The 12138-nt window shown below is 42.4% G+C and overlaps 1 protein-coding gene across 1 annotated transcript in view; it reads right to left on the bottom strand.

Annotated features, from left to right (window-relative positions):
- Window positions 1–10724, bottom strand: part of MFSD2B (major facilitator superfamily domain containing 2B) — a 32194-nt gene extending 21470 nt beyond the window's left edge. Inside the window, 4 exon segments of the mRNA XM_019613321.2 lie at window positions 1792–1802; window positions 1804–1917; window positions 5548–5664; window positions 9999–10724. Of these exon segments, the coding sequence (XP_019468866.1) occupies window positions 1792–1802; window positions 1804–1917; window positions 5548–5664; window positions 9999–10196 (440 nt within the window). The 5' untranslated portion in view covers window positions 10197–10724.
- Window positions 10725–12138: the final 1414 nt, after the last annotated feature.

Here is a 12138-nt window from a genome sequence, read left to right as displayed (position 1 = left end):
CTCTGGGTGAAAAACTTCCTCCTAATATCCAACCTAAACCTCCCCTGTCTCAGTTTAAAACCATCCCCTCTTGTCCTATCACTATCCACCCTCGGAAACAGCCGTTCCTCTTCCTGTTTATACGCTCCTTTCAAATATTGGAAGGCCACGATGAGGTCTCCCCAGATCCTTCTCTTCTCCAAGCTAAAGAATCCCAGTTCCCTCAGCCTTTCCTCACAGGAGAGTTGCTCCAGCCCTCTGATCACCTTAGTGGCCCTCCTCTGGACCCAAAAGCTCCACGTCCTTCCTTTGCTCAGAGCCCCAGGTCTGGTCGCAGTACTGCAGATGGGGCCTCACAAGAGCTGAGCAGAGGGGAATGTAGCTCCTTGATGAGTGCTTGTTGCAGGTGGGCCAAGCACTCTTCCTCTAAGAAGTGCAAACTGTACAGCAGTCAGTTTATTGCATCAAGGGCTAGTAAGTTCATGCTTGATGGGAGTTATCCTGACACTGATATCCTAACACCAAACATACTTATTTACATTATTCTCAGAGAAGTGGGAAAATAATGCATCAGAATACATCTAATGGTAATCATTATAAAAATGTCATTTGTCAGATATAAGCTGCTGCAATTTTCCATAGCTCTAAAACAGTGTGAAACAAGAGGACCACCAGCTGAAAAAAAAAAAAAAGAGCTCATTTTCCTTGACATTTCATGCTTGTTTTTTTTTACTCTTAGATTTTAGTTGTGAATCAAGTTTGGGGATTATATTAATTCAAAATTCATAGTTAATTCAAAATATGTGGCAATATTCACAATGAATGAGACAGAGCAGTGATTAAAGACTTCCTGTTTCTCAAATTACTTAGTCTCTCCTTGACTTCTAAAATAAAATTTGAAATTAACAAATGACTCTACGATTTCTAAATGTCCACTGTCGTGGATGAGCTTAGGTTCCTCTAACAAAACCACTCATTTCCAATTTTTTGCTTCACACTTGTCAATTTCCTTCCCAGATGAGTAATGATTCTGCTAGTGCATGGACAGCACACGGACCAGTGCAACTTGTGCAGATTCTGCTGGACAGTAGTAGCCAGAATGCATGCAAGGGATAAACATGTCACAGTGAAACATCCCTTTGTCCCCTTAGAAGTGCTGATCAAATCCTAAAGCACCTGATTCCTCTTTAAAAGTCATTGTGATTTTTTTAGTTAGCTATTTTGATTATGGGATGTAAAAGGAGCAGAACCAGAATGATTGCTGTTAGGAAGAATGAGACAGTGTTAGACAATGCTAGCTGCTGGGCCCTCAGTGCCATGTTGTCACATCTGCTCCACACGTATGCACATATCCTTTACTGATTTGGAAAGCCAATTAAAGCTAAGGGAACTCCTGGAAGGCTGATGTGAGAAGTGATGGCACGCTAGGACACAAGTAGAAACTCGCTCCAGCTTTTTGAAGGAGTAAAGCCAAACTAAATGGAATTTAGCCAGAGATGAAAATTCAGTCACCAAGAAGGTTTTACACGAGATTCCACTTTTATTAACAGTGCAGTGTCTTGGCTTTATCTGTTTGTTTCTCCAGTTGCAGAAAATCTTATCGTTGTTTTCCATGGATGAACAAGTTGAAAGGAAATAGATGACATGAGAATTTCTCTTTTTGCTTTTATATATGTAGAAATAATACAATCACAGTTGTCTGGGAAACAGGCAAGGAAAAAATAACTCAATGAGATGATTGTATGGTCTTAAAACACACATACACAAAATATTTATATATGTGTATAAATACATGTACAGATTTCTGCTTACCAAGGCATGAGGCCGGCCAATTCTTGTCCATCTACTTTTGCTAATAAAAAAGCCAGCAACGGGATCAGTAACAGCTCCTGAGGCTTTGCCAATAAACAGCACCAAAGAGGCATGAAATGGAGTAATCTGAAAATACAAACACAGGACTCTAAACACGAGCTATTGTTCCACAGTACAATGAAACAGCATAAAGCAACTTTCCAGAAAGAACCTTGGTGTTTTAAAGAGTAATGTTAGTTCATTCACAAAACATGCCCGTTGCTCTCACAGATTTTCCTACCGGCTACCCTACTGGTTTCCCATAGCAAAAAAACCAAAACACTGAGACAAGGCACCATGTAAAATGGGATTACAGAGGAAAAACGCAAGGAAGGTGAGATTGTAGACGTGTTCAGAATGAGGAAAATGAGTCAAGCAGGAAACCAAAGTCCTTGTTTTAGATATTAAATCTGACAGAGCATCTTTGTAACTTATCCTTCATACATTTCTAGGTCACTACCTTGACCTGAAGCAGATAGAAGCAGAGGTAAGTGTCTGCATGCATCTGGGCTTTTTCACCTCCTGAAACTACCAACAAGGCTGCCAACTGGTGGAGTGTGGCTTGGAAGAGGCTGCAGCACAGCAGATTCTATCCACTCAGCACTGAACTGCATAACGCACATCTGTTCAAAGTTACCAGCGCACATCCAACAAACCTCACTTGAAAAATGTTTATGCATTATATGTGAATAAAACAGCCAAGTTTGAAGTTCAACCATAATTAAGTGCATGTACAGAATTACAATTTAGCCTGGGCAATGTATTAATTTTTCCATTGCATCTGTAGAGACCTTAGGAATTCATATCACAGAGTGGATAAAAAAATGTAATTTCTCCTTGAAGTGTCTAGTTCATGCCACTAAAACCATAGGCCTGGAAAAAAATAAGAGTCATGGAAGCCTATGTAATGATAAATGTTCTCTCAAATCTCTAAAAAATATATATAGAGAGAGAGCCCACTGAAACAGACTAGTGAACTTAGAGAGTGACTGCAGAAAAAATACCTTTCATCTATACGCTCCTTCATGTCAGAAGTCCTTTAACTCAGCAGGAAGCCTGGTGAATGCAGCTAATGCAACACCAAGCTTGAGTTAGTGTTCCCTGCTTGTCTGCTGAGCTTGCTGTTCTTTCCCAGGCACTGTCACACAACTTCCAGCTGGTTCCCTGCTCTAACAACTTGCTGCAGGTATTTCCTCAGAAGTGACAAAAAGAAACAATCCTGAGTAACTTTGGTAAAGACAGATGTTATGCATTTCCATAACCACACTTGTTAAATTTTAGCCCAGATTAGCTGGAATTGCAGGAATAGCCAATCTTCCTCACATTGCCAGCTCCAAGACACATAGCTCACCCTAGAAAGCTTAAGAACAAGGGAGGATTGAGACTGGTTTTCTAGCAGGTAATGGCAGTGGCACGCCAAATATCCCACTGCTGCACTGTCTGGATGCTGGGCTGGGTGCCACAGCAACTTGCTGATGTCCAGCTCAGCTACTTGTGCCCTCTTATACCCAGGGTGTCCAAAAGAACAAAAGAGCAATGAGTCAGTAAGATACAGTGGTTGAAATACTGCACTGATGAAGGATATACAGCCAGAAAGTTTCAAATTAGGTGAATTTTTCATTGGTGTTTTGTTTAGATAAAGCGAATAGACAGAAAGGAAGTAGATACTAAATAAACAGAGGTGGAAGAAAGCCTTGATGAAAATTAAAATCTCTCATATGGAGAGCTGAGTCTTACCACGGTGTCCCTGTTTTCATCCTCTCAAGAGTCTTATGCATCCCTTACCTGCATTTTCTTACTCCCTAAACTTGAACACTCTCTGTCAGCACTAACATCAAGAGCTTCTCAGTGATAACACAGAACAAGAAAAAACATGCTAAATTCATAGAATCATAGGATCCTTAGAGTTGGAAGGGACCTCTGAAGTCCATCTAGTCCAACTCCCCTGCAACAAACAGGGACACCACAGCTAGGAGAGGTTGCCCAGGCTCTGGTCCAGCCTGGCCTTGAAAGTCTCCATGAAAGGGTTATCCATCACATCTCTGGGCAAACTGTTCTGGTGCCTCACCACCCTAACTATAAAAGACCTTTTCCTTAAGTCCAACCTAGTTCTACCCTCTTTAAGCTTGAAGCCACTTCCCCTTGTTCTATTCATCCACCTCAAAAGAAATATCAGGTTTTAGTGTTTTCTAGTAATTTAGCTCAAGGATTTCACGTGGTTTGCAGTTACAAACCTGTAGTTTATACTAATATATAATTTAGGTGGAACATGGAATTGAAATGGAAAAAACTATAAGCTACAGAAAGTGAATACAAATGTAATTTTCTCAGAAGAGGGCCCAGATCTGCCCTCTAAGTGGATAAGATTTAAATTTGGGTATTGCCTATAAAATGACATATTCTCCCCTGGAAATATGTGGAAAAAAAGACTTAGGAAGCTCTTGATCTGGTCTTGAAAAAGTTCTATGAAGACTTACTTCATAGAACAAACTAAACCATCAGGTTTTAATAATTCAGGCTCTTAATGAGGTAATAAAAGTATAATTACAAATGTTAAGCAAAATTATTGGTTTTCAGTAGAAGCTTGTTAACAAAAACAATTATGTTGTTTTTAGGTGGTATTCAGAGATTGGAGAATGGGACCCCAGTCTCCTGAACACTGTACACAAATACAAATAAACAAAGTTCCCTAGCTTCTAGAATTTCCAGTTTCTGTGATTGGCAGAGGATGCGTAAATTCCAGTATTTATAAGCATGCTGGGAAAATCATATTAGTGTTTTTCTCACCCAGTTCCTGCTTCATCATCTCCAATGGCTTGTACTGCCGTCCTTGATGTAAGTAAAAATCAAGAGAGGTCAGAGCTGCATCCACCTCCTACTGCATCTCCAGGAAGTTACTTCTCCCACCTTCAGCTGTCCTCAGACTCCACAGCATACACTTGACATCTTTGACACTGCTGTCCAAATCTGGCCCACTTTCCAAATCCTGTGAATTCAGCCTCAAGCTGACATTTGAGATCTCAGTTTACATGCCTATCTCATTCTGTGGCCAATTGTATTAAGTAACTTACAGGATTTAGTTTTTCCTTTATAACCTCAGCTTCTGATATTAGACCTCTGTAGAAAAACCATTAAGCATTAAGCATAAGCTTTGGCATTTGTGCTGAAATCTACAACAGTTTAAGCCACAGCTTTCTCACAGCCTCTGCAATTTGGCCTTATCTCTTTAAAAGTCTTCTCTTCTATGCTATCTATCTCACCTAGTTACCATGAAACCATACAAGACCATTCAAACCAATAAAAAAAATGCTTATAGAATCATTTTCTTTGTTTCCCTGCTGTCCCAGCATCTAGCTGGAGCAGCTGAAAGTCATATGAATGGGATGACTCCTACTGCTTTGTTTCACCAGGTCTGCTTCTGCACAAACTGACAGCAGAGAACCTTCAGGAAGGATCACTCAGCTTTATTTACAAAGAATAATTAATAATCATAAAAATGTTGGCCACTTCAAGGCAGAAAGGAAACTAGTGAAAATAAAGAAATGTTTCCAAAGAAGTTTATTCAGCTTCCAGTATGCTGAACAGCTAAAGGCAAGGCTAAGAAGAAAATTTAAAAGCATTATTGGCTAATTTACCCTCCATAGTTCTAAGGACACTGTAAATGACATCAGAGCTGAGGTAAATCTACAATTTGTAAAGGTCTCTTATGCTACTTACATGGGCTATATCCAGCAGGTAGATCTGCAGGAAGAAGGAAGCTGCACTTCCTGCCACTTGATTTGGGGCACCTCCTATGGCATAGCATAACTTGCTGCAAACTGATAAGCTGTGTTCCTGTGCAAGAACAAACAGAACTGGTGAGAAAACCAAGGTACACACATAAAAACTACAGAGATCCAAATGTTAAAGTCTGAGGCTAACACCAAAATCACACATTTGCTTCACAGGTATTCCATTAACAAAGCCACGTGCCCTAAACCACTACAACCATTGGAATGCTTTCTTTTTTTTAATAGTTTTGCTTCTTACTTCAGCATCTAAAAACAAACCATGGTTTTCCTACAATGGCATCTAGGTTTGCCTACTTGCTTCCCATAAGCTATTAAAAAAGAACCCATTAACAAGCAAGTAGAACCAAAATGGATGTGGACTGGAATGCTCAATTCAGATGTTAAAAACACCACAATCTTTCCTTTCATTTTTTTTCCTTTTAAAATAATTTCCTGTATGAATCTTTCAGACCATGATAACTGGTATGTGCTTTCTTACAATAATCATTAGATGACATTCAAAGAGGTGGAAAATTTCTACATTTAAAGGCAGACTGAATACGTTCCAAAGATTTGCGTCCCAATCCTTCCTCAATTTGCCACAGGTTCCTGGTGAGGCTGTTGCAGAAAAATTTGACTCTGTATCATCTTTTTTTTTAAACCAATGAAAATTGACATAATAGAGAAACTGTGCTCCTTCAGTTGCATTTTGATGTGTTTGAAGAGTACCATAAGCATCCAATAATATTCTTTAATCAAACTGACAAATAAAGGTATGATAAAAGTTGAAATGAAGGTTTACAATTCTTAATTAAAAGACAAAATATGTATGATCTAATAGAAATTCTAGTGAAGAATGCTGTGCTTTCCACTAGTAAAAAAATACCAGGAAGCTTTTAAAAATATTTCAGAATTAATTTAATTATGTAAAACTCAAAGTATCAGAAGACAGTGGCTCTATTAGTCCTGTATTCCCTTCATAGGGACAACACATCCAACCCAAGTGTTGAGAAGTTTCACACATATTCCATCTCTCCTTAAAGACTTCTGTCAGGAGAAACCAGGAAAGCAGCAGTGTTAATCCTGCCTCTCCTATGTCTCTGAACTGAATACACAGGCCCTAAATTCTTTCATTAGATCAAGATAAAAATAGAGATATGGTAATGAGATCCCAAATGATGACAATATTTGGATGCATTACCTCGCTTCTGAATGTTGTAAAATGTACTTAGCACCATCACCTCCACTACATAATAGAGTTTTGATAAGTTTTAGACTTCCAGACAGAGCCTCTCATCATCTAATTGTTCTCCTTTGAACTGTTTTATCTGTGTGGGTGTGAGCAAGTGAGCAGAGGATCAGGACACTTCCCTTGTTCTGCATCTACAGAGAAAGTCTCAGGCTAATCACAGCTCTCATTACTGGCTTACATGTACACCACTTTTGCTAGAGGTGGCATCCCATTATAGTGCCTAAGTCAAGAGAACAGTATGAGGACACTACTGCAAATTGGTGTCACCACAGCAGGCCTCACTTCTACTCCACATTGGTGATGGCAGCAGTGGAGCAGTCTGACAGAATAGGGCCTGATGTGGAAGTGTGTATGAAGCAAAGGTGTGGACTTCAATTCCACATGTGTGGAAAAAATGCTACCCGCTGACATTAATCAATGCTTCCTGAATGTTTATGGAGACCAAATAGGGGATGTTAGCTCAGTGAGATGGTGGGTGATGCGTTTCCACTGGTGCAGATTGTTCGTGGCTGGTGAAAATGCAAATGGTGGTGACTATATTGAAAAATAGTGTTTTGTAACTGAGAATTTGATCTATCAAATAGTGCTATTGTGCTCCTTGTATCTGTTGTTGTTTCCATGGAAATAAATAGGAGGCATTATTTTCGGAGCAACCTACACACATCACAGAAGATCTACACTTGAATCATACGTACTGTGGAGGTGGAGGAAACTTGGTTCATTTTAAACTTGCTGCCCAGTCCCCCCTACTGCAAATAATCAATCAAATAGTTACTCAAATTCCTGTTTAAGTTTTACTGTAATCGTTATGTTTTCTGCTTCAATATTTATGAGGCACTGGTAGGAATGAAAGTGAGGCTCTGCACCCATGAAATGAAATAGTTCCTTCTAACTTCCGGGGCCAACAGTTAAGACTAGAAAAGGTGACAGGATCTGGGTGAGTAAACCTCCCCAGCCTTCGCTGGGATTGCATGACACCAGAAATTGTTTTGAGAATCAGAGAATCATTCAGGTTGCAAAAGATCTCACACAATCCAATCCCAATCCAGCCTACCATGCCCACGTCCCTCAGGGCCACACCCTCACAATACTGAAACACCTCCAGGGACCCCGTGACCTCACCACCTTCCTGGGCAGCTGTGCCATTGCACCACTGCTCTTTTGGAGAAGGAATGTTTCGTAATACCCAATCTAACCTCCCCTAGTCCAGCTTAAGGTCATTAGCTCTCATTCCAAAGGAATGAAATGGCACCTGTGCAGTGATAGCAACCAGCAGCCTGGCTGTGAGCAGCTGAGGAAGGTTTTTTCTGTTACTCTGATGACCGAAGTCCCTGCTGCATTGCTACCTCGAGCAGCAGAAACTGTCTGATTTCTGTGAAAGCTGGTGAAAGCTTTTTCACCTGTGTAAGTTTGTTTGTAAGCTTGAAGTACTCCAGAAAACAGAGAGCTGAATGTGTGAGCAATAATCAACAGGAAATTACATAAAAACCCTCTACGAGTTTTGGAAGGAAGGTGAGAGGATGGGGTAGGAGGTAAGAGAAAGGAAGGTGGTATTAAGATGCTATTTTTTATTTTCAGATTAACTTGAAAATTTTGTCTTTGTAGATGTCCCAGTCATATCCAAATTCACTCTGTTTCAAGGTAAACCAAGACAGTGTAATAGGTGAGAAATTTGATATTGCTCTTTAAAGAGTTAAATATATTGTTGCAGAATAAGTAATGTACTGTAGCTCCTTTATTTTCAAGTCTTTTTTGAGTGAAACAAAATTCAGTGTTTTATATTTTCTGTTCCCCAACATAACGGGAATTGAATAGCATAACAGACCATCTTATTTACTTCAGGAAAAAAAGAAAGTCTTAATCCCATTGAAAACACTTTGCAGTGGTGTGAAGATATTTCACAAACGTTACAGACACAAAGGTCTGCTGCAGGCATTTGGTCCTAAGCTATTCTTTATCTGTTCTGTCCAGAACCAAGGCGACATGTAATTTAAGAGTAACAAGAAGAGAGGGCAAAACCTGGAAGCTCCAGATAAATGCAGCTTTATCTGAGAAACAGTGACAATGCAGCTAACGAGGAGAAGCTTTTGAGTCAGCTTTTCTCTCAGCATAGTTTTAATAGTCAAAGCTGCTGTTCTATGAGTAACCATACAACATCCTCTTAAAAGCAGGAAGTACCACTGTGGCAGGTGGGATCCCTAATCTCTCATGTGAGCTGTCTTGAAAACCCTCTTTGGTTTGTTAGAGACATCATCAACCTGATCCAATGCCTGATTTAGTGGCAACCCTACCTGTGGAAAGGGTTGGAAATGAACGATCGTCAAGGTCCCTTCCAGCTCAAAGCAATCTGTGATCAGCCCATCCCTGAGCAGAGGAAATAGCAGGAATGTGGCTCAGCTGCAGATGACTGGGAAAGGCACACCAAGGTTGGATGCAGCAGGAGGTTTCTGGGATACTCTTCAAGCTGCCAGCAGCATAGAGCCAAGAGGCTGTGCGAGCCAAAGGTGGTTCATCTTTGTTCAAAACGTTCAGATTTCTTCTGTGAACTCCCTCCCCACATACACACCTGCTTTGTAAACCCCTAAATTCACACCAAAACTGCACACGCCCCAAAGCATCCAATGCTGATGAGCCCCACGGTTTGACTGTACCTCAAACTGTTATAAAGCATCCAGGTTTACTTGATGCCCCAAAGGCACACAGGGGGCTGCACGCACCCTCCCGCTGCCCCTCACTTCTGGCCCCACGAGCACCGGGGATGGATGGCAGCGCCGGGACCGCCTCACACCTGCAGCACCGACGGGGAGCGGCTGCCTGAGGAGCTCAGCGCCCTCACAGCTCTCTCCTGCTACAGACACGTATTGCCTAGACAGGGAGGACAACCACAGGGTGCGAATGTGCTTTCTCCAGCCGCCAAATGGAGTAGCAAGAGTTGTCTTCTCCTCGAAGGAAAGCATCAGAGGTACATCGATCTCGATGACAGAGAAGGGGAGGTCGAAGAGCTGAAGAATTCCTTCCTTCAGCTCTCTCACTGAGACAGCACCTCCGACGTGCACACATTCACGCCGAGGACGGAAAGCTGCAGACCACCTCTCAGCGCCTCGGGACCCCCGGCAGTCATCTTACCCCCCTCAGAAGCCGCTTACCTTCTCCTCCTCACGCTCCGGGCTGTCCCTCGAAGCCCCCGCCATGGTACTGCGGACAGCAATGCCCCGTCCGACACCTGCGTTCCCGGGGCGGGGGGGGGCGGAAGGAAGGAGTGGGACAACGCGGGCGATGCCCTCCCCCTCCCGCCCGCGAGGAGGGAAGAAGCTATCTCTGCCCTTCGTGCTCGAGGAGGGCATTCCCCGCGAGGGCTGCGTGTACCCCACCGGCCTGCCATGCCCTCACACGCGCCCTCGCTCTGCCCCGAGAGGTGAAACTGAGGCTTTATTCTACCCGAAGCCGCTAGACAGCGGGAGCGCTCGCGGCAAAGGCCGCCCCGAGCCCGAGCCCGCCCCGCCGCTCCCTTCAGAACCCTGCGCCTCAGGAGCGGGCAGCAACTCCTCGGCCACGGAGCGCTCGGTTCTGGTGCAAGACTGCGAAGCACGACGGCTGCTGCCTTAATTTAGGCAGTAAAAGTTCACCACCGACAGCACTTCCCCCAGCGAGTGAGTCCGCGTCAAGAAGTGCATTTTCAACGACGAGTTCTTTTCATGTTTGTCAGAGAGGGTTTAAACACGCCAACAAGCACTTGGCCAGCTCGTAAAGGCAATGGCTAAGCTATGCATGCAGCATTTCTCCATCAGATAATGAACCGCAGCAGCAGCTCTATCTGTTGTGCGCACTCGGTGGTAACAAGAACCATCACGACCACGTAGCAAAATTCTGACAGGAAGAATTAAAAAAAACAAAAAAAATCATCATGACACTACAGTTGTTTTTAGCATAAAGTTGAAACCCTGGCTTTACCACAAGTTCAGTTAATCATTAAGGTTGGAAAGATCAATGAGATCCAACCATCAGTCCGTTCCTGTGACCAACGCAGAGTACAGTGGGACCATCACGTCCCTGATCCTGCTAACTACACTGTATCTGACACAAGCTAGGATGCCGTTGGCCTTCTTCACCACCTGGGCACGCTGCTGGCTTACATTCAGTTGTCTGTCAACTAATACCTCCACATGCTTCTCCATGCAGTTTTCTAACCACTCTGCTCCAAGGCTGTAGCGATGCATAGAGTTTTTGCAACCAAAATGCAGTATCCAGCGCTTGGTCTTGTTGAACTCCATCCCATTGGACTTAGCTCATCAATCCAGTTTATACGTTACCAGGTTTCACTTAAAAGCATTTAGACTCCTAAGAGTCCTTAAGGGCTAAGGGTGGATGCTGGACTGCTCAGTGCCTTATCCCAATATGGTATTTTTGAAACCATAAAATTCTATTGAAACCATGAAATTCTAAGCTAGATGCAAGTTGGAATATTTTTAACATCGGAATGCTTAGCGCTCAAACTCAACACGTAGGTTCTTCACTTTCACTTCAGACACTATATCCAAAATACACAAAATCTTTGTTAGCTACATTTACATACTTCTTCACAAAGGAAAAACTAGATAAAACATTACCTCTCCCTGACCAAAGCACAATAGGTGTCTACAGCACTGATCAACAGATGAGCTGCCTGTAGTATCTGGACAGCCTCATCAATCTTACAAACTGACCAAAACCGATTAGATTTAAAACAGCTCTGTATTCACTCCAAGCATTTTCTCTCAGTTAGGAAATGTTACCAATCACAGTTGGTTGCTTTTTTTTTAATTTCCTAAAGGTATTTTGTAGTCTAAAATGGTGCTGACTGCACCAATCCTGACTTCTGAGAGATTGGCTCCCATTCTGTTCCCAGCACTGGAACAGGTTGTCCAAGGAGGTTGTGGATGCCCCATCCCTGGAGACATTCAAGGCCAGTCTGGATGTGGCTCTGGGCAACCTGGACTGGTGGTTGGCAACCCTGTATATAGTAGGGGGTTGAAACTACATAATCTTTGTGGTCTTTTTCAACTCAGGTCATTCCATGATTCTATATTTCTGTAATTAAGATCATTCAGTTTTTTGCAGCACTTCAGACTACAAACACGCTGAAGTCTACCACAGCTGGAAATAGTAGGAAAGCACACTGTATAGGCAGACAGAGTCAACCTACCTGATCTCTTAAAACACTGGTAGCAGGAATAAATCAATGTTGAAATACTAAGCTCCTTTCCATAAACTTAATCTGACAACAAGCAGAACAACTTTACCTACCTA

The sequence above is a fragment of the Meleagris gallopavo genome, chromosome 2, assembly GCF_000146605.3.
Source record: "Meleagris gallopavo isolate NT-WF06-2002-E0010 breed Aviagen turkey brand Nicholas breeding stock chromosome 2, Turkey_5.1, whole genome shotgun sequence".
In the NCBI taxonomy this organism is placed as follows: Eukaryota; Metazoa; Chordata; class Aves; order Galliformes; family Phasianidae; genus Meleagris; species Meleagris gallopavo.
This window is presented reverse-complemented; position numbering and strand designations above follow the sequence as displayed.